The sequence below is a fragment of the Gracilinanus agilis genome, chromosome 4, assembly GCF_016433145.1.
Source record: "Gracilinanus agilis isolate LMUSP501 chromosome 4, AgileGrace, whole genome shotgun sequence".
Lineage (NCBI taxonomy): Eukaryota > Metazoa > Chordata > Mammalia > Didelphimorphia > Didelphidae > Gracilinanus > Gracilinanus agilis.
In genome coordinates, this window is record NC_058133.1 from 343663382 (window position 1) to 343687849 (window position 24468).

Consider the following 24468-nt stretch of genomic DNA (forward strand, 5'->3'; position numbering starts at 1 on the left):
TACATATAAATAGAAATATACATATTTAAATATACCCCACAAATAGAGATACACATATAAATGTGTACATACATATATAAATAGATATATAAACATTTAAGCATATACACATTATTGAAATAGATGCACACACAAATACTGCTATATACATACACCTCAGCTATGTGTAGATATGTGTGCACATATACATAGACACACACATACACCCATACATATGCATAGATACATTTTTAAATATATATGATTATAAAGAAGAATGAGAGAGAGAAATACTGCCCTTTTTATGTCTCGAGTGATGACTTGGATTTTTATAAGTTGAGTGGAGAAATCAAAGGCAATTCAGTGACTGTTGGACTCATTGAAGCACTCAGGAATTTCATTTTAGTTCTCTCTTCAGGGAGAATGTCTCCCATGGATTTTAAGAATGATCTTGAAAAATGTCTTTGGGGCTTGTTTAGAAATCCAGTACAAATCTTAATGAAAAAAATTTCAGTTTTATTGTTTTGAAATAAGTTTCCATTTTAATTTGGCATGATTTGTTAAATGAACCAACCAGATGGAGGAAACTTGGATAGTTATTGGGATTCAAAAAGGGATATTTTTGTGTAGTTTGTGAATACAGCCAGTAGGCAGGGATCTGACCTTTGAAGTGTCCCAGGGATAGGGAGAGGAAAAAGCCTGGCTTCAGGGCAAGCATTGAATCCTAGTTATTATAGGGGTAACTGGAGAAAAGGAACCACCAGATGACCATCAGGAATCCATTGGATGCCACCTCAGCTCAATGGGCCTCCGTTTCAAAGCAAATTGAATGAGCCTTCCTCTCTGATCTTGGGCCAGTCAATTCCCCATCATTTTAATATTATATCAATTGAAGATGTTGGATTCAATCAGCAATTCCCAATTTAGTGGTTCATAAATTCCTATGGAGTTTGACATTTGAATTTTAACTGATTATGCCACTTGTATTCTGTACACTACACTAGAGTAGCTCCTTTGATTTCTTCTGTCACTATAATTGCACCTGATCAGATATGTGATCACATGATCAAGATATTTAAATTGTGTTCTTGGAGTATCAGACTTGCCATAATGATCACTGAGCGTGTACATTATAAGCCATCTTGAAACTATCACAGACCATTACTCTTTTTGCAGAAAAAAAATCTTTCTATTGCATCTCATTGTAGTAATAAGTTTAATTTTGTACTGAAACTTGTCTTCAGCTTGTGTTACTATATTTTTTATTTTTATGTGGTGAATTTTAAAAATTAACTGGTTGAAACCCACTTGTTTAGCAGGATTTCTTTGAAATGGAAGCAAGTGTGCCAACAGTAGAATAGAACAAAATCACACTTAGAGATACTTGACATACAAAGGTTAGTTTATTCATAAGCATGTTTAAAATGAAACAATTGAACATTTATCATTTCATGAAGTACTTTTCATTAACCAGTAGAAAGTATATCAGTTAGTTACATGACTCTCTTAGATATGGAGTCAAATATTGTAAACTTTTGTTCAAATACAGAAGTCCAAACTTGAAATTAAATTTATATGTGCTGGTGGTACAGTGAATAGTGTAAGAGTTAAATTAATGTTCAATACTTCAAGTATTATGTTTTTATAAAGTTTATTATCTGACAAAACAGAACCATGTGACTAAGTTTTTTCTACCTACTCAAAATTCCCAGCTCCGCCAAAGCCAATGACAGAAAGGAAAAAAGAACTAGACATGGAACTCTACCCAATTTATCTCCTGTATATGTCAGCACGTAATGACAAGAAGTGAGTAGGATGCTTGGAATAGTAGTTTTGGTGGGGTTCACTACTTCACTGGGGATTGAAGTTTTTAGGGTAACCAATTCCAATTTCACAATCCCTCCTGAGATCCTTTGGAAGACTAGTCTCCCCAGTGGATCATGTAAACATATCCAACTTATAAATTACAATAATTTGTGGATAAAAGGGTAAGAGAACAAAACCAATGAGCCCTTTGGGTTGCCACAATGTAAGGGCCAGAATGTAAGGGGTAAAAATAAAAGGGTTGGACTAAATTTATCAAGAGTATGGTCACCAGGAACTATTACTCAATTACAAATTATTTTTATGGTAGTTTATTTACAAAAGGAGAAAGAGTGAAAGTAAGAAAATCAGAGTGAGTAGATATTTACTCTGTCCTGGTCCAAAGTGTGTAGGGCTTAAAAAGCTCCACCAAAGAGGCTTAATTAAATTAAACAAGGGTTTTAGCCATGAGACCTCCTCCAAGATGAGGACCTTTCCAGAGGCTAGTACCTTCAGAACAAGTCAGGGAAGAGAGTCAGCCTTTTTCATTCACCCACATGGTAATTCTGAGGGAAAATAGAAAAGCAGTCTGAGGTTCTTATCCAGAGCTCCTCTAGGGTCAAGTTGAAGGCAAAAGACCTGATCACAGGAAGTTCTTGCCACTTTTAATGACTATTTTTCATCTTTTCCTTTCGTCACTTCCTGTGCCTTCCTCCCACTTTATGTGGACAAGTTATAGTCTATAAATTTTCTTAGAACTGCCCAGGGAGCAGTCAGTGGGTTCTGATTCTTCACCCACTTTTGCACATATGGGTCACAGACCTCTCCATACTTAAAAATAAGTGAGGTGTATACGATTATGGTGATTAAATTTAAAAATGGGCAGGGGAGAATCAATCCCATCTTCACAATAGAACACTGGACCTAAAGTTAGGAAGCCCTAAGTTTAAAATTGATCTCAGACACTTAATAGTGGTATGACCCTGAATAAGTCACTTAATTTCTATTTGTCTTAGTTTTCTCATTTGTAAAAAAGGGATAATAATACCTTCCCTAAATATTGATTATTGTGAATATTATTTGTGCTTTATAATCCTTAAAAGTGCTACATAAATGCTAGCTATTATTATTATCTTTGAAATTTTAATTTATTTTATTAGAATGTTATGTTTAAAATTAGAAACAAAATTTCTAAAATAAAGAACTTTAATATTAAGACTTTCAGAGATTGGTAGCATGAAAGGCCCTGTCAGATTACTACTTTTAGTTCTTAAAGAATAGTCTACATAAAATATATGTAATTATTTCATAATTAATTTATGTTAGTTTTCATATTTATAGGTAGGATAAAATTTTATATTTGATCACAACTACATTATGTAAATTTTAATTTGAAACTTTTTGAAGCAAAAAACATGATTATAGCTACTATAGGCATTTTCCGTATAAATGACTATTTTTCTTTTTTTGTTGAAAGGGTTTGGAGGAATAAAAAGCTTTGGGAACTGTGGGATTAAATGATCCCCTAAATTCCCTTCTAGCTCTTACTTTGAGGGTTGGGGTTAATACTAAGCCCTTTTCCCTGCACCTTTGCCAAAGTACCTGTTGTTGACCTTTCCCCCATCCCCACCTTAAGTAATTAAATCTAGTTATAAAAAATAATTATTTAAAGAAAATTACTAAATGGTTCATTTTCTTTGGAGAATTGGGTAGCTTTGTGATATTACTGGGTTTCTGTTTGCTTTCCCCCACAACTAAAGGTGCTTTTTGTTCCCTTTGTCTTGACCCAATTTATGTTGCTTGTTTCAGGTTAAAAGATTTCTAGTGATTATTGTGCTCATAGTTTCTCAAATTAGTAGTCTTCAAAATTCATTCCCTTCCCTAAGGAATGTATCTTAAAAGTTCAGTGCACAAAGTGAGCGATATAAATGTCTATTGAGTTCAGTAGCCATTGACTCTATATATACACACGTCTTCCCTTCTACAAGAAATGGAGTTCTGAGACCTCTGCTGGAAATTCTTGGTATTTGTGTGATATAATATGTTTAGTCTGTGAGAGCTTGAAACTAATGCCCACTATTTTATCTAACTTAAAATGATAAAACTTTTTATTGAAAATCGATATGACATTGAAACCCTAGATTATTATTTTTAGGAAAACAAATGTATTGTACATAATCAGTGAAATGAAGATGTTACAGAGAGGTTGGTAATTGGGTAGAATAGAATAATGAATAAGTGTGTTTCAATCATTGGTTCTAAATATCAGTGATAACATAAATCCTTGAAGAAGTCATTTAATCTTGTATCATCAGGAAGAAAGACATCAGTGTTATTTAAGCTTTTTCTCTGAGTTGAGATATTCTGGATAAGCAAATTGCACTAGAAAACCATTTCCAATCAAATTGCTTTGTTAGAAAAAATAAACGTGTGTATGTGTGTATATCTATATATCTTTCTTCTTTTTCATTCATTTGTTCATTCCTCTCAGGGATCTGCTCCCAAACCTATGGATTTCTTTTTCTGCTGTTGCCCCTAAAGTAGTACCTTCTCTCTCCTCTCACTAGTCAGCTTTTCTTTAATCTATCTTCCTCCATTAGAAGGTAAGCTTCTTACAGGCAAAGGACTGTCTTTCTTTTACTTGTATTTTTTTTATTAATAGGTTAGTATAGTGCCTGGCAAATGTTATTATTCAGTTGCTTTAGACATGTCCCACTAGTAAACACATGACAAATGTTTGTTGACGTGACAACTTCTGGGTAAAAGGACAGTCCATCTTATTCAATGCATTTACAAAAATAAGAATAAGTTTTTTTGCTAGAACTGCTTGAAGAAAACCATTATATTTTATCAAAAAACTATACAGGAGGAAGAACACATTTTTGATTAAGTAATTAATTGCTTTCTTATCTTTTCCTCCCATTAACTCAGCAAATATTTCTGTTCATTGTATACTGTGTATGACGTTAGATATTGAATTTATATCTAGAAAAAATTGCCTTTTAATTTAATGTTAAATTTTGTAATTTAATAGTGCCTTAATGCCCACATATTAATACATTTTATATTTTAGTATTAGTGCCTTTTATTAACTAGTTTCCCTAAAATAAATACCATTTCATGGGCATTTTAAAAATCACTAATAAATCTTTAGAATCAAATATTGGTATAATTTTACTATGCTGGTATTTTTTTATTGTCAACATTATATTTTACTTCTGTAACTACATCTTTAAAATGATTGCATTATATTTTTGTTAATTCTACAGCTATACAAGGCAAGATGGTAATTTCTATAGTGGTTACAATGTAAGAATAGCACAAGTATTTATATTTATAGTGGCAGATGTTTGGTGCTGTAAATAGAGAGCTGATTTTGAATCCATGAAAACTGAGGTTCCAGTCTTACTTCTGGCACATATTGCTTGTGTGACTCTAGGAAAGTCACAACTTCCTAGTATTCTAGGCAGGTTTTCAGAGACCAAGTTCTAGATCAGATGCCAATCTAAATTGGTAGAAGCAATTTCTTCACCTGAGTAGTTCCATATAAAAGTCATTCCTGAAGTGTGGTCCAGTGACCCCTGGGGTCGCTGAAATTTCTTTCAGGAGGTGTGCTAGGACAAAAGTATTTTCATAATTATATCGAGACTTTAAAGTTTCTAATGTAATAAAAATAGATATAACCCACATAAACAAAAAATCTTTGGAAGGACCTAATAAATTATTAAGAATATAAAAAAGGTCCTGATAGCAAAAAGAATTGGAATCACTAATCTATGACAAAGAAATCAGATATCCAGCCCTCATCCCTCTAGCGGTATAGATTCTAGAATTATTTAGATATGGAAAAATTAGTCTAAATATGTTTAGACTAATAAATATATTACTAAATAATTAAAATTGTTCTAAAAATCAATAGCAAGAAAAAATGGTTCACATAGGAGAAAGAGTAGAGAGTATAATTCCATTTTCCATAGTCTGAGAAATAGAAGACTGTTAGGTGAATTTGGATTCTTTTCAGGGAAAGAAATAATGATTTGCTCTGTGACGACTGAATAGGTATAAATTCTGCAAAATGAACATATATAATGATAATGGTAATAGTAGTAGTAGTAGTAGTAGTAGTAGTAGTAGTAGTAGTAGTAGTAGTAGTAGTAGTAGTAGTAGTAGTAGTAGTAGTAGTAGTAGTAATAGCAAATCATATTTATAAAATGCTTTTAGGTTTACAGAACACTCTCCACAACACAGTGATTTGTGTGTTTGTGTGTTCTGAGAACACAAGACAAATTTATACTTTAGCGAGTGCCATTTTTGTCCCTTGGCTTATTACCTAGTTATTATTACCTTATTTCCTGGTTATTAGTCAACCAGGAAAAATGTTTAAGTATCTTCATTGTGCTAGGTGCTCAGGATAAAAAGACACAAATGAAACAGTCCCTGCCTCTCAGGGCATTTGTATTTTATAGGGAGATAAAACATACACATAAAAGGTTACAGATGAATTATAAAAACATTCTCTAAATAGGGAATTGGCCATCAGCGATTTTTACTGTCATAATGGAGAAATATTTAACAGTAATACTCATAAGAATAATGCAAACTTTTAGAAGGCAGAAACTTTCATGTGTATCTTTCTATTCTTGGTGCCTAGCAGAGTGCCTGACACATGCCAGACATTTGATAAATAATGTTAGAATTGAATTGAATAAAATGAATTGAACTTAAACCTAGTAATAAATTACACGAAATACCAGCTATATTCATTCATTGGTCCAAAGATCTATTCTAAAGAAATAAATGTTTTCTGAGTAAATTTATTTCCTTCTTGGTCGTGCTAGCAAAATAAGAAGCTAGTTTTGCTGCTTTATAGAAAGAAAATTCTTATTTTTGACATTCTTGAAAGAATACTTGCTATAAAAATGAGTCTTAATAATTAATTTGGCTTTTCTTATGCCCAGTAATGACCTTCATGTTTCATTATATTTTAATTGCCTGGCATGTCTTATCTCTCATAGTTAGAAACAGTGTAAAATAAAAATTTGTATTGCTTTTTTTATATAATTAGGCCTCATTTTTTGAAGTAACATAATTTATCCTTACATTCTGTTAAATAATGTATTTTATTAATTTTAACATAATGAAGAAGAGTATACTGAAAATGACTAGGAGACAAAGTGATAAAAATTCATGGCCTCAAAATGCCAAGAACCAGCACACATTAAAGTAGCAAAGCCCAAAGGAAAAGGAGTTTCTCTCATAAAATATGAAATCCTGGAATTGACAAAATTTCATCATGATTTCCTCTGTCCAAGACTGGGAATAAAGAAACCAGTTTTGGAAGCAACACATTATAATACATACCCCTTCTACCTAACTGCAGAAAGGGCAAGAAAAGGCCATTGTCCTAAGAGAGAGAAAGAAAGGGGGAAAACATATTTCAGGAATTTAGCATCTATGAAAGTTGTGCATCTAAAATCTGCCTCTGACCTTACAGATTTCAAAAAACCAAATTAAAATGCTCAAACTCTTTTAATGTATCTTTTTAATGTCTTTTTATGATAGTTTGAAGTTTAAATTCTGTCTTCTCTTTTTCATGTTCCAAAATTGAGAAGCATTATCTTTTAAAAAGGAAAGCAAAGCTGTCATTGTCCATATTTTTTTTTAAACCCTTACCTTCCGTCTTGGAGTCAATACTGTGTATTGGCTCCAAGGCAGAAGAGTGGTAAGGGTAGGCAATGGGGGTCAAGTGACTTGCCCAGGGTCACACAGCTGGGAAGTGTCTGAGGCCAGATTTGAACCTAGGACCTCCCGTCTCTAGGCCTGGCTCTCAATCCACTCAGCTACCCAGCTGCCCCCATTGTCCATATTTTTATATTGCAATTTTGGAAATGTATGCTATTGTCTACTTAATGTTGATATATTTAACAGAATTTAGAGCTTAAGAAATGTATAGGTTGTTAGATAATCACTATAACAAATAACTCTGACCTCTGACACTTCACCAGGTTTATACCTTCAAAATCATCCTTGGCTTTTTTTTATTCCTCACTCCTATAGCTAATCAGTTGTTGCCGTCTTGATTCTGTTTCTACAACATCTCTCATTCTCATCCTCTTTTCTCTGGTCATATTGCCACTCCAAAATAGATCAGACCCTCGTCACCCATTGTTTGGACCATTGCAAGAACCTCTGAATTCTAGCTTGCCTTCCAATTAATCCGCCACAAAGATGTCAAAGTGATATTCCCTTCAGCAGAGGTCTGACCACATCAGTGTCTTGTTCAAGAAGCTTCAGGGGTTCTGCAGTCCTTGTAAGATAAAAATACAAATTCTTTTATTTGGTACTTAAAGCTATTCAACCCTCCCTTCCTAGACTGATTTCATATTACTCCACTCATGTGCCATTCTCTGTACTCAACATTCCAACCACCTAAACCAGTGCCTGACAAAGAATAGATACTCTGTAAATTTTGGTTGAATTGAATTGAATAAAATGACGGAACCTAAATCTTAGTAGTAATTACATGAAGTGTCCGCTATATTAATTTATTAGTCCAAAGAGCTATTCTAAAGAATGTTTTCTGAATATGTTTATTTCCTCTTTGCCCTCTCTCCAAGCTGCCATCTTGCAGAATTCCTTGCTTTCTTCAAGGCTCAGATCAAAGTCATTCTTGATTTGTCCGGTTCTCAGGACTTTCTTCCATCCCAAACCTGAAATTTCTTTATACTTGTCTCTACCCAAGTCGCTTCTTCTCCATAAAATGTGAGCACTTTGAGGGCAAGGACTGTTAACAGTGGAGTGGTAAAGGTACTCAATAAATGTTGAATTGAATTAAAATTGGGTATTTTGTTTTGCCTTTATGTTCCTGTGTCTAACACTTCTTTAACTTCGTATCTCATTTTAACTCCTTCAGTTAGACAGTGAACAAAGATCAAGCCCTTCACTGAACAACCAAACATTTTTATTGCATTAACAACTCTGAAGAAGGCACAGTTTAGTGACTTTTGAGGTTTCTTGCTCTTTTCAAGGCTCAACTCAAATACCACCTTTTATGAAGTCATTCTTGATTTGTCCTGTTGTCAAGGCTTTCCTCTCTACCATCCCAATCCTGAAATTACTTTGTATTGACATTACTCATGTTGCTCCTTTTCCGTAAAACATCTGCACTCTTAGGCAAAGACTTGTTGTTGTTGTTGTTGTTGCACTCTTAGGGCAAAGACTTGTTGTTGTTGTCATTGTCGTTGTTGTTGTCATTGTCATTGTTGTTGTTGCACTCTTAGGGCAAAGACTTGTTGTTGTCATTGTCATTGTCGTTGTTGTTGTTGTCATTGTCATTGTTGTTGTTGCACTCTTAGGGCAAAGACTTGTTGTTGTTGTCATTGTCATTGTTGTTGTTGTCATTGTCATTGTTGTTGTTGCACTCTTAGGGCAAAGACTTGTTGTTGTTGTTGTCATTGTCATTGTTGTTGTTGCACTCTTAGGGCAAAGACTTGTCGTAGTTGTTGTCGTTGTTGTTGTTGTTGTTGTTGTTGCTGCTGCTGCTATTTCCCTACCATCTAGTAAACTGTTGTTGTTGCTGTGCCCCTAACATCTAGTAAATAGCTCATAATAGCCATTCAATAAATGTTTGTTGAATTGAATTGAAACCTGGCATTATTAATGCCAAGTACTCCCATCTCTAGTACTGGCTCTCTATCCACTGAGCCACCTAACTTCCCCATCTCTGACCCTTTTAAAAGACTTATGATTCTTTAAAAAGTCTAGTAAATTTATTGGTTTAATGACAATATAAAACTATTAAAAATATTTAAGGTTTTAGGAATTATCTCCTTTATGGAGAAAGTAATCCAATATATGAGGTAGGATGCTATAAATAGTCTTTTTGCCAGAGTACTCAGAACTGTTTTAATATGCAGTTCTTTTTATGTATTAATAAAGTTTTAATATCACAATTATTATAGTTCCTTTAATGATAGGAGGGCAAAACATTTTTAAAATTATATTTGGCTGAAGGATTTTTGAGAAAGAAAACTAGCCACATTCAGAGGAAGAACTGTGGGAGGAGAAAGATAGAAGGAAAACAACTGCTTGAACACATGAACTGATGGGGATATTATCAGGGATATAGACGCTAAACGATAATTCTAGCCCAACTATCAATAATATGGAATTAGGGCTTAATCAATGATGCATATAAAACCCAGTGGAATTGTGTGTTGGCTAAGGGGGTTAGGTGAGTTTGGGGGAGAGGGAAAGAACATGAAATATGTAACTAGGGGAAAATATTCAAAATTTTAAAAATTAATTTAAATTAAATTAAAATAAAATAAAATTATGTTTGTTATTTTCTACATTTGGAGACAATCTCCCCCATGACTACCCCCACTAAGCCCCAGAGAAATATATCTCCTAATTTTATGATGAGAGTCACTGCAAAAGTAGGATTTACTTGACAGAACTTCTCTTTATTGGAAACTGTGAAATTTATATCTGTTTTGTTAACTTAGAGTATTTGAGTCTGCTCATCTTGTCATATAACTGAATTCTTCATTAACTAGAACATCTCTGTTAATTCTAATTTAATAAGCTCCTTGAGGGAAAGAACAGCTTCATTTTTGTCTTTGTATCACAAGCACCAGACACAGTGACTTACACACAATAGATGCTTAATAAATTCTTGTTGATTGATTTGTATGTTCTAAGATAGTTTGACTTGCCAGTTTCCTTATGATCACAGGTATTGGAAGTAATTTAGAAAAATCTTTCAGATTTAAACATGGGTGCCATCTTGTGGATAAAATGTTCCTTAGATTTAAAATTTTTGAAAGCCTTACTGAAGACAGTTTTTTGTGATTAACTTTTATGTCTCATGCTACATCTATTAAAATATTCTCAAAAGAAAAATTTTAGACTGTAACCTGAATTAATATGAAATAGAAATATATTCAGGAATCAGAACTAACTTAGATGAATCTCATAATCAACAGATTTTCAAAACTTTTGAAATTTTGAAGAGAATTCATTTATGTTTTAAAGACTCATCCAGAGTCTAAATATTCACTATTTGTAGTTGGTGTACTATGAAAATAAATTACTTATCTTTCAAGAAAGTGAGATTAAGGTAAGAAAAAATTCATTAATATTCTAATTTCTAAGTGACTTTAGCCAACATTTACTCTCCGGTGCTTCTCTCCTCTTCTCCTTCCCCTCATATATGTGTACATATAGAAATGTATAATCACACATATAAATATGTCATCATGAAGTTATGCAAAGAACATTGGACATGGAATTAGAATATCTGGTTTGAAATATTTGGTGATTTGGCACAGTGGAAACAACATTATATTCTGAGGTAAGAGCCTTGAGTTCAAGTCTTAATGTAAATCATAGCTGTGTATCATGAGCCAAATAATTTCCTCTCTCTGAGCACCAGATTCCTCATCTGTAAAATGAGAAGTTGCATTAAATGATCTCTAAGGTAGCAGCTTTCTGCTCTGATTTTCCAAGATTCTATTAAAATTGGCTCTGCTACTCAGTGTTTTATGAGCTAGGGTAAAGCCTCAGCTTCTTCAGCTGTAAAATTAAGATGATAATATCTACCCTGTCTATCTCACAAAACTATTAAAAGAAGAAAACCACAATGTCATGGTTGAATTTAATTTCAAATGTCATTGGATCATAGATTGAGAGTTAGAAGTGATATTTGAGGTAATTTAGTCCAGCCACCTCATTTCATCCTGTTTCACCTGCATCCTCTCTGCAGGGGCACAGGAACCCCACAGCATCCTTGACAAGGGACCATATAGTCTCTAATTACAGTCTTCTAGTGGGAAGGAATTCATTCTCAAGGTAGCTCCTTGCTCTCCTAGCAGTCCACCACTGGACTCATTCTACCTTATCCAGGGCATTTGAAAATGGGATGTATACCCTTATTTGACTATGAAAATAGCAATAAAATTAAGCTTATCTGGTTCACTTAAAAATGTTTTCTTGTGTGAACATGAATGTTCAGTCATATATCTTCCTTCCTTCTCCCCATTCCTTCCTCTCTCCCTTCTAAAAATAGATTTATGTTCTTCTGTTTAGCTTTTAGAATCTGGTCTCACTATATCTTTACAGTCTTGTTATATATCATAAAGGTCTAGCCAAATGGACCTTCTATCCCTCTCACACAGGGCACTTTATCTTCCATTTCCTTGCTTGTTCATTTACCTTCTTTTTAGACTCAATTCAAGCACCATTTTCTTTATGAAACATTTTCTGAATCTACGTTCCCCCCAAATGTTAGTGTTTTCCCTCCTTGAAAGCCATTGTAGTTTTCTTTAATTTCTTTCCCTTCCCCCTCCTAGAGAACCATTCCATATAATCAACAATCTTTTTTTTTAAATTTAAGAGGAAGAAGAGAAGGTAAGTAAAATTGATCAATACATTGAAAAAGTCTATCACATATTATACCCATGAACCTACCACTTCTACAAAGGAGTGGGTTGGTGGTGTCTTCTTTCTCTTCTTTGTGCTTTTGCTACAGTCATTTTTTAATTTTTTTGTAGTTGGACTTTCCATTTAAATCATTTAAAATGATATTGTTTTCTCGTCTCTACTTGCTTCATCCTGTATCAGATTGTGAAAATGTTTCTGTCTTCATCGTATGCATCATTTCTTATAGCATAATAAAAACCTATTATATTCATGTGCTACAATTTGTTTAGCCATTCCCCAATTGATGATATTCTGCTTTGCTTCCTGTTTTTTTACCACTACACAAAAATCGTGCTACAAATAATTTGATGTATATAAGGCCATACTTTTTATCAGTGATTTGTAATATCTGAGTTAAAATGTGTGGACCATTTTTTGCCTAATTCCAAATTGCTTTCCAAAATTGTTGTACTGATTTATAGCTCCACCAACAATTCATTAGTGTGACTGTGTTCCCACAGTAACTCCAACATTGATAATTCCCACCTTTTGTCATATTTGCATATTTTCTGGATGTGAGGTAAAATTTTAGGGTTGTTTCTATTTTCATTTCTGTTAGTGGTAATTGGTCACACTTTCAAAGAGTTGTTAATAGCTTGCAATTCTTTTGGAGCTGTTTGTTCATAATCTGTTATCACTTATCTATTAGGGAATGGCTTTTGGTCAGACATAGCTATAAAAATGTAGAGCTAGAGATATGCAAAAATATATTGCCTATATACCATAAATTCCACAATCTTAACTGAGGAATTTGGTGAAAAGGTCTTTTTCTTCTCATTTAGTTCACAGTCCAACCCATTTTCATTTTAGCCTAGATGCATTAATTTTGTTTGTGCAGAAACTTTTTAGTTTCATGTAATGAGAATTTAACATTTTATCTCCTATAATTGTCTCTATCCCTTGTTATGTTAAGAATACATATCCTGACTTTTATGATAAGCTTTTCTCCTAATTTTTTATGGTATGATCTTTAACATTCCAGTCATGTATCCATTTTTACTTTGTTGTGGAGTTTGGTGTAAGATGTTGATCTAAGTCTAATTTCTTCCAGACTGCTTTTTAGTTTCCTAGTAGTTTTTAATCAAATGGTGACTGCTTTCCTGTAATTTGTTTTCTAACTTACTGAACACTGAATTTATTAAACTATTGTTTCTGATTTTCCTTTGTCTAAACTGTTTTCATTTTATTTCTTTTGTATCAAACACACACACACATATACACATATATATACACACACACCTATACATATATGGATATATGCTGTCTTCTCCAAAGAACATAAACTAATTGACTGATTTTTGTCTTTGTATTCCAGCACCTAAACAGTACTTTGCATGCAATAAACCCTTAATATATTTCAGAAGTTATTGATATGGATAGTCATATACTTACTAGAGCACTAATGTAAAATAAAAATAAAATAATATATATTTACTGATTAAAACATCATAGTCATTCTCTCAAAACAAGACATCAGTATCAAAAGTCTTGTATGTCAGGCCTACTTTCTTTTAAAATCACAAAATTATTTTGTTGTCTCTACTATCTTGAATAAATATTAAAAACTTTGACTATTAAAAAATAACCACCCCTACTCCCGTATCAGAGAGTTTATTAATTCACATGTCATTCATCTATGTCATGTAAGAATCTTTCCCCATTTTCTGGGAAAGGAACTACTATTTTTTATATGTTTGGAGTAACTTTCATTTAATTACACATCACCACTCTTACTGATAAGTCAACCCTGGTTCAAGGCAGGAAAAACACAATCCTTTAATTAATCACTTATGTCACCTGCAAAGTGATGCAGAGCACAAGAACTTTCTCATTAATTATAGTGCTTTCATGAAAATATCTTGCTAAGGCAGAATCAACTTTGAGGTTAGGCAAATCTATCATAATGATTACATCAAAGCCTTACCCAGTTCCTGTTACTAATTCTTTTGAACTTTTGTAGAAAGATTAAAAAAAAATCTCTGTACTTTTTATAGTATCATTAATATCAAGTTACAAAGGACCACAGAGTTCACCTAGTCCTACCACTTCATTTTATAGATGAGAAAACTGAGGTCCAGGGAGGTGCACAAGTACTAAATTGCAGAGTTGGATTCTAACTCAGGACCCGTGTCTCCAAATCCATTGCTTGTTCCACTCTTCCACACTGTTTCCTTTTTGTTTGCTCTTTTGAAAGTTTAGATTCTTATGATATGAAGGCAATATTAGTCAGGCTGTGAGTCAACAAACCATTTATTAAGCACTCAGTATTAGCCAGGCACTGTGGTAACTTCTGGGGAGAAAAAAGAAGGCATATGTGTGGCGATTTACAGATCTGAAAGTGTGATTGTCTTATAGGTGGGTATTAATTTAGCATTTTACTTGCCATACAATTCATTTGAACAGTTGGATGGATTCCAAGCAGGTTGAATGGCTAAATCTCAATAGTTGTTCATTTATCGATCCATGTTGGCTTAAAGAGAAATAGAACTTCAGGGATTTATCCTTGGCCCTTAGCTATTTAATGTATTTGTTAGTTAAACAGAAAATATATAAGGTTTGATGCAAAGATTTTAAATAAAAATATTAGTAAGGAGGCTAAAACGATATCTCGTGAAGATTATACACCATAGCTAAGGCAGATTTATATCAGGAATTCAAGATAAAACTACAAACTTAGTTAGGCATGTTAATTTTTAAGAATAAATAAAAAATTTGAATATATTAAAGCATGAATATCTTTTTACAAAAAATAAGTACCATTTCTGCTTTTAAAAAAACCTAGAAAATATAGGAATAAATGAAACTTTCCTTAAAATGACAACTAGTATGTGTACATATATATATGTGTGTATGTATATGTGTATATATATATATATATATATATATAAAATCATTAGTAATAACTATATGCAGTGGAATCTTTTCCAGTGAAATCAGAGTGAAACAAAGATTCCCATTATTACCATTTTTACTTCATATACTACAGTACTGGGAATTTTGTGTTTAGCAGTAAAATAAGAGAAAGAAATTGAGAGAATAAACATAGGTAAAGAAGAAGCAGAATGATCACTTCTTGAGGATGATATGATATTGAGCATAAGTTAATTGAAAAAGAAATGAAAGAATGACTAAGTTCATCAGACTTTCAGGACATAAAACAAATCCACACAAATAATTAGCCTTTCTATATGATACTTATAAAACGTAGCAGGAAGATATAGAAATAAAAGTCACACTTAAATTAACTATGGCATATGAAATATTTATAATAAAATCTGTAAAATATTTTAATTTATTAACTATATAAAATGAGTCACAGAATATGTTAAAAATACTTCAAATTCTATTTACAAAGACATACATATGAACCATGTTATAATTAAAAATCACTATGTAGAGAAATATGGATCTAAATAATTGGAAAAAATACTGATTGCTTCTGGGTAGGCCAAGTCAAAATAGTAAATATAACAATACTAGCTAAGTTAATTTATTTGTCCAATGTCATACTAATCAAGTCACCAAAAGTGTATATTAGAACTAGGAAAAATAACAAAAATCATGAGGCAAAATGCCAAGATTATTAAGCAAATAATAAGAAAAAATAGAAATGGAAACTATTCTGCAAATCAGTAAAAGCAATTTGGTACCTGTTAAAAAATCTGTTCAAGAGATTGGGTATACAATGTATAGAATAAATTAATCTAGTTCCTTAATATTTCAGTATAGGTTTATTTTTAGTTATGACATTTTGTTTTTTATACTTTACATAACTTTGTATAGCTACTATAGCTTTCTGTAACGACTCTTATTTTGTAATTAAAATGAATAAGAAAAAAATTTTTTTCTTATCTTTGGCTATTGTATCACTTTTTATTTTAAAATATTTTTGCTTCCACATTTCCTGTGCATTTGGAATTGATTACTGTATTTTACCTGTAATTTTAACTTTGAATATTGCAAATTCAAATACTACTATTACTATTAAATTCATTATTTGCACTAATCAGAACCTAGCTATCCCCATCAGACTTTTGGAAAGAATTAATAAAATGTTTACAAATACTTTGGAGGCTACAGGTATGGAATGTTGCTAATTTTCCTTAATGAATTTACTTTGTTACAAGAGACTTCTCATAGAGTAGGAGTAATAGAAATATTCAATGTAAAATCAAAATATGTCAATAAAACTTTTTAAGTAAAAAAAAGTAAACAGAAAAGAAGGAAAAGATAGTGTGCTTATAGAATTCTCAGATGGTGTCAGACTGGGCTAGCTAACACACTAGATGAATACTAACAATTTCAGAAACATCTGACAGATTAGCCTTAATTTTCAAGTAAAAATTTTATTGTGTTCATTGTAAATTTCTACCTTTGCTTTTAGCCATCATCTCTCTAATAGGTTGTGGGAGATGTGCCTAAATGTGGGAAAACATTCACCAAGATAAAAAAAACAAAAGATCAAAGTAGAATTACATGACAGCTAAAAAGCCTAATATTATCCTAGGCTGAACTGAGAAATGCATTAGTGACCAGAAAGAGGAAGGTGATATTCCCTCCATACTCCGGTTGGAATACATTGTCCAGTTCTAGAAGCCACATCTTATGAAGTATGTTGGTGAGCCGGACAGAGGCTAATCATGATGGTGGGGACACTGAAGATCCTGTCCTATAAGAATCAGATGATTGAATTGGGCATGTTTTGTATGGAGGGAAAAAAATGTCTGAAAAAAAAGTCTTATGATTTAGCTCTCCAGAGAGTAAAATAGCTTACTTGGGAGGTAATGAACTAACCCTCAATGGAGATTTTCAATCAAAAACCTCATCAAGCAAAGGAAGTGTATGTAGGCTTGTCTTTGGAATCTGGTGATTGAAAGTTACTGATTTCAGCTTCTCACAACTAGTATTTTCCATTTTGCCCCGGTGGTTATGGTGAAAAAGGGTGGCCTTCATCAGGGCAGTTACATAAAATTTGAGTCCCCACCCCAATGTGTGTGATTTTTCAACTTTTCTACATTCAATAATGGGTTACTTTCAAAAGATTCTCTTGCATTTTGTCTTCATTTGCTTTAGATGTGTTTCCTAAATACTATCTTTTAAATTCTTTTCTTCTATAAACAATTGCCCCCACTACCACCTTTTTTATCCAATCCCTGAGACAACTATTAGAGAGCTTCCACTCATTGTTAATCTTATCTACACTTGACCTTCTGTTTGTATTCTTAACAGAAATCCTCAGGAAAATATTTAGGAATAATAAACTTTCCATTTAGTGCATGTGACTCTGGTTCCAGTGAGGGGTTGGGGTTACATCCATATTTGTATTACACAAAGGCAGAAGAAGATATGTCTATCCAGAAATTTAAAAAAAATTTAGAACAGAATTACTAAAATTTATTATTAAAGTTTATAAAACACTTTGCTTGTATTATCTCATTTGATCTTCACCTCAGCCCTGTGACAGAGGTACTCTTATGGTCATCTCTATTTTACAGATGAAGAAACTGAGTCTGAAAGGAGTTACGTGCATTGTTCAGTGTCATACAGTTAGTAAATGTCTAAAGTAGGATTTTAACCAAGGTCACTAACTGCACGTCTAATGCTCAGCCCATTGAATCCAGTTCGTCTGAAAGTAAAATAAAAGAAACAATCAAAAACTTACTTCTAGGGACAGCTGGGTGGCTCAGTGGATTGAGAGCCAAACCTAGAGACAGGAGGTCCTAGGTTCAAATCTGGCCTTAGACACTTCCTAGCTGTGTGACCCTGGGCAAGTCACTTAACTCCCATTGCCTAGCCCTTACCACTCTTCTGCCTTGGAGCCAGTATATAGTATTGACTCCAAGACAGAAGGTAAGGGTTTAAAAAACAGACAAACAAACAAAAAAAACCAACTTAGCACTACTTTTATTGAAACACTGAGATTGGTCCTTGCCTAAAATATTCTTTAAAGAAACTCATATTATAAGTAAAGATCATAAGGGCAAAAAAACATTGCTCTTCCTTGTAAAAGGACAGAAAATGGACAAAGTAGAAAGAATACTGAGTTTGGGTTCAAATACCACCTCTGGAGCTATCAGCGTTATCTCTGACAAATCATTTAACTTTCATAGGCCTCAGTTTTCTCATCAGCAAAATGAGAAGGTTGGATTACATGACATCAGAGGTTCCTTCCAGTTCTTGACATCCATGATGCTGTGAACTTATGATCAGTATGCATAATAGAGTTAACAGGACAAGCTTTGTATAGTTTGCTTTTTAAAAAAAAACTTTGTCAGTGATTCTGCTTGTTCCTTTTAACTTATTCCTTTAAGCAGAGTCATTGTTACATAGCTAGTTCTTAATATTTGTTGCCTTGTCTTTTTGCCAAATGCTTAAATTAAGGGAGTCCTATTTCTCTTCTTGCTTCTAAAACATTTTCTTAGACAATGAAGGATTGATGTAGATAGGATTCTTTAAGGATCCTGTTTTTCCATGCTGTTCTGACTTGGTGGACATAGTATTTGTAAGTCATTGATTTCATATGAAAAGGTGGGTGGCAGGGCCAAGAATCCAATCTCATATCATGGAAGATGCAACAAAAATAAGGAAATACATTTAGGATTTTACTATGTGTGATTTTTGCATTTGTAACAGTACAGAAAGGAGTAAGATCCCTCTTTTATTTAATATTACACACAAAAATCAAACTCTTTTAAAATGACTATTTAATGACTGACATTTCTTTTTTCTAGTTCAATAATATTTTATTTTTCCCAATTTCACACAAATACAATTATCAACATTCATTTTCCAGTGTTTTGAGTTGCAAATTCTTTTTTTCTCCCTTACTTTCCTTCCCCTTCTTCCCAGATGGTAAGCAATTTGATATAGGTTATACAAATAACATTTCTTTTAAAATATGTATTAATTTTTTTCATCACCTTCAGTACCAAATATTACCTCCTTTCTCTGCTACCCAGAGATTATCCCCATTTTTGTTTTTTAGATGTTTCAATCATATCTGACCATTCATGACCCCATTTGGGGTTTTCTTGGCAAAGATACTGGAATGATTTGCCATTTCTTTCTCCAGCTCATTTTATAGGTGAGGAAACTGAGAAAATCAGGGTTAAGGGACTTGCCTAGGCCACACAGCCAATAAGTGTCTGAGGTCAGATTTGAAATGAGGAAGATAAATCTTCCCGACTGTAAGTCCAGCACTCTATCCATTGCACCATCTAGTTGTCCTGTACCCAACTGCAAAGACCAAAAAAAAGTCAAGGACAGGGAAGGGGCGTAGTTAAGCAGATCTAATCAATATATCAGCTGAATCTGAAGCAGTATTTCTCCCCCATTGTCATGCACCTCTGCAAAGAAAGGAAAAAAAGGCATGACAAAAATTTCTTTAAGGCAAAGCAGTAATGTTATCTCTAAAATTTATTTCAATAAAACTCAAGTATATTTTTATTTTTTAATTTTTTTCTTTCTCTGTATTTTATTTTATTTCATTTTTAATATTTTCTTTTTTAGAAAAATTTTTCATGGTTAGATGATTCACGTTTTTACTTTCCCCTTCACCCCACCCCCATAGCCGACACTCATTTCCACTGGTTTTAATATGTGTCATCAATCAAGACCTATTTCCATATTATTGATGGTTGCATTGGTGTGGTAGTTTCGAGCCTACATCCCCAATCATGTCTGCCTCAACCCATGTGTTCAAGCAGTTGTTTTTCTTCTGTATGTTCCTCTCCTGTAGTTCTTCCTCTGAATGTGGGTAGCGTTCTTTTCCATAAATCCCTCAGAATTGTCCTGGATCATTGCATTGCTGCTAGTACAGAAGTCCATTACATTCGATTGTGCCACAGTGTATCAGTCTCTGTGTACAATGTTCTTCTGGCTCTGCTCCTTTCACTCTGCATCAATTCCTAGAGGTCTTTCCAGTTCACATGGAATTCCTCCAGTTTATTATTCCTTTGGGCACAATAGTATTCCATCACCAGCATATACCACAGTTTGTTCAGCCATTCCCCAATTGAAGGACATACCCTCCTTTTCCAGTTTTTTGCCACCACAAAAAGTGCGGCTGTAAATATTTTTGTACATGTCTTTTTCCCTATGATCTCTTTGAGTTACAAACCCAGCAATGGTATGTTTGGATCGAAGGGCAGGCAGTCTTTTAGAGCTCTTTAGGCATAGTTCCAAATTGCCATCCAGAATGGTTGGATAAGTTTACAACTCCACCAGCAATGCATTAATGTCCCAATTTTGCCACATCCCCTTCAACATTAATTACTCTCCCCTGCTATCATTTTAGCCAATCTGCTAGGTGTGAGGTGATACCTCAGAGTTGTTTTCATTTGCATTTCTCTAATTATTAGAGATTTAGAACACTTTCTCATATGCTTATTGATAGTTTTGATTTCTTTATCTGAAAATTGCCTATTCATGTCCCTTGCCCATTTATCAATTGGGGAATGGCTTGATTTTTTATACAGTTGATTTATCTCCTTGTATATTTGAGTAATTAGACCTCTTTCAGAGTTTTTTGTTATAAAGATCTTTTCCTGGTTTGTTGTTTCCCTTCTGATTTTGGTTGCATTGTTTTTGTTTGTACAAAAACTTTTTAATTTAATACAATCAAAATTATTTATTTTACATTTTGTAAATTTTTCCAACTCTTACTTGGCTTTAAAATTTTCCCTTTCCCAAAGATCTGACAAGTATATCGAGTATATTTTTAAAAGTAAAGATTTGCTTCTTTTGCCATAAAACCAGACCAGAGAGAGCATTATACATATTATGAGAAGAATGCAGATGACATGACTGATGTCCTTGACTGGTGCTTGACTGGATCTGTTATCCCATTGATGCTGGTACCCCCTACAGTGGTACAAATCATAAATCATTCACAGCTGTTCTTTCCATGTGAATCTTGACCATTTCTTCTTGAAAATCCTCTCCGAAGACTCTGGCCCATGTGCTAAAAGATGACTTCTCAATCTCTTCAGTATATCGGTACAGGCTTTCAGTCTGTTATTGTTTGTTTTTGCAATGTGACCTGCCCTCCTCCTTTTCTGGACATGCTTCTCTCTTTAATGATCTATTTTAACATCACTTCTTGAAGGCCCTACACCCTGGGTAATATTCCTTTTTTATGCCCAATGTATCCAATTTTGATTCTCTAGATATTGTGTTCTTATACAATTTGCAGCTGTCTTGCATGAGCAGAAGGAAACAATGGTGTTAAAATGGGTTTTTGTTTTTAGGGGAAATGGTCAGAGTTGTTTCAATTTCCCAAATACAATCTTGGCTGCTCCGTAACTTGTTTAATTTTGGGTCCAGGATAGTGTCTTTCCAAGATAAATATGCAGAAGGACTAGCATTAAGTACTGTCTATAAAACTTTATATTATTGTTAGCTTAGTAGGCATTCATTAGTCAATTTTTTAATGTGAGAATTATAAGAATGACTATAGATATCATTTAAGAGATTTTCAAGCATTTCTGGGTTTGATGCAATTAATGATTATCGTGTCATCAACAAAAAGGAGCACCCAGAGAACTTCACTCTCTGTGGGGAATCCTACCTGGATTTGGACTCTTCCCTAGAAATCCTTGATGATAAGAGTGAACACCTTTGGGAGAACATTCATCTTCCCAAGCATGTTATGCCTTCATATCATATACACATATAGATATATGTAAGTGTGTATATATACATATGTATCATACTTCACATTAGTAATCAAAGAATATTGTTTTCGGATTATTAATTTAGAGCTGGAAGAGACTTTAGAGGCATCTAATCCAAATAAGAAAACTAAGGTCCAGACTACTCTTAATGACTTGTCCAAAGATAGTAAGCCCTACAGCATATGGGGGAAACTTGAGATCTGAACTCTTGAGAATTCAGTGTTTTTTCCACTCATTGCTCATTGGATTAGGATGTTATATAAAGAATACCAGCAATTAATATTTATTGATTATCTGCAATTTTTATTATGCATTCATTTCCCCAACATTCTGCCATTAACATTGCTGACACAGAAGGGGATGACCCAAGGCAAAGGGCCATTTTGTGATTTTCTTTTTTTTGTGGGCAAATAATTCATCACCTAGAAGCTATCCTTCCAATAAAGTGTTTCCATTATTAGCTAGAAGACCAATCGATAGCTGGCAGGCACAATCTGTGTCCATACCCAAATGGCAGAGTGTGATGAGTAACACTGGTATATTCTGGAACTCATGACCACCGTCATGCTTTTCAATAGTGATACGTCATCTAAATGTTTATGTTGTTCTTTAAAAAAATGACATACACATGCCTAAAAAGTAACAAATGTTAATGAATGTAGACTTTCAAAATCTAGAAATGGGGTGAGGTTTAATTGCAATAAAGAGGCAGACAGTCAATTCTCAGTTTTTAAATGTAAATATAAAAGATGCCATCACTTCCCTTTTATGTATACATGAAGACAGTGATGGGCAAACTATGACCCATGGGCCAGATGTGGCCTTTATCCTTTATAATCTTTCACTCATTAATAGGGCTTAGTATCACAAAAAATACAAGAATTTTGTAAAATTTATCATCGTTATTGTTTAATAAATTATATTGGCCCACCTACATTTTTTTTCCTTTCCTTTGGCACCCTCTTTAAAAAATTTGCCCATCACTGCATTAAGAGGTAGAGGATTTATTTTCTAGCATGATTGATTTTTTTCTTTTTTCTTTAAAAAAACAGATTCTTTTGGAGCCGGGAGTGATTCAAGATGTGTTGGCAGCTGGAAGTCATCTTCAGCTACTGGAACTCCTCAATTTATGTTCCCACTATCTCATCCAGGTATTCATTCATTTCATACCAATATGCCCTTTATGTCTTTTTTCTCTGAAGGCTTGAGCAACATCTCTTCCATCACAGCTCTTTTGCAGGCATGATAACATTATAGTTCACTTGGAAGACTCATGGCCCCTTGTAAAAGGGATTCTTCTGTGGAATAAATTCTATGAAATGTGGGTGGCTAGGGGGTTTTGTAACCTTTTGCTCTGGCAGATATTTTGGAATAGTAGAGCTCGATACCACTAAACTGTCTGGATCTCTCTTAGGCAATATCTTAGGATCCTAGATTTAGAGCTGGAAGAGATCTGGCATGTCTATTATATTATATTACATTACATTACATTACATTACATTATATTATATTATATATTATATAATCATTATATTAGAGGAATCTGGGATTAATAATCTTGCCCATGGTCACACAGCTAGTGGCAGGGTAATTAGGGATTTGAACTCAAGTCCTTTGAAAAAATGTAATATTCTTTTAATTATATTTTTATATATTTTTATTATTTTTATTATATTGATTATATTATATTATAATTAATTCTTTAAATATATAAAGCACTTTCTTTAACTCTGTGATGTAGGTAGTTCAAGGTAGTTCAAGTATCAGAATGTCATAGATATAGAGCTAGAAGGAACCTTAAGGACTACATAGTCAAATTCTTCATTTGAGAAATGGGGAAACTGACCCAAAGAGGATCACAATAACCAGCAATAGCTAATAGCTAACATTCCATGGCACTTACTATGTACCAGGCATTGTGCTAGCACTTGGCATTTTTCTCATTTGATCCTCACAGTCATTCTGAGAGGAAGGTATTATTATTATCTCCATTTTACACATGGGGGGTACTGAGGCAGCCTGTTAAGATCTGGTACTTGTCCCAAAAGAGTTTTTTAGACTTCAGTGGGAGGCAAAGAATAAGCATCTGAGAAAGGAAATAAAAATGCAATATTTAAAGAAAAACCGAAAAGAGTAATACGTCAAGGCAGGATTTGGTTAAATGTCTGATGAATGGTTCTGGTAATAACTAGCACCTTTCAAACCAGCTAAGTGACACAGTAGATCCCTAGATCCTGTTCTTAAAGGCAGGAAGGCCTCAGTTAAAATTTGAACTCAGATACTATCTGTATACCTTGGGAAAGACATGTAATAAATATCTGCCTCAGTTTTTTCACTTGTAAAATAGGAGTAGAGACTACCTCAAAGGGCTATTATGAGGATCCAATAAGATATTTATAAATATTTAATTTTTAAAATGAGATAATAGTTATAAATGTTTTGTGTACCTCCTGGCTCATAGGAGACATTTAATAAATGTGTGGTGTTCCTTGCATTTCCCTTTATCCATAATATCCATTTATTATTCTAT

At 33.4% G+C, this 24468-nt stretch overlaps 1 protein-coding gene across 1 annotated transcript in view; it reads left to right on the forward strand.

The window, feature by feature from the left end:
- The window catches only part of KLHL32 (kelch like family member 32), a 175705-nt gene that overhangs the window by 23327 nt on the left and 127910 nt on the right, over window positions 1-24468 (forward strand). Inside the window, exon 4 of the mRNA XM_044675393.1 lies at window positions 22991-23089. Within this exon, the coding sequence (XP_044531328.1) occupies window positions 22991-23089 (99 nt within the window). The remainder of the gene's footprint in view (window positions 1-22990; window positions 23090-24468) is intronic.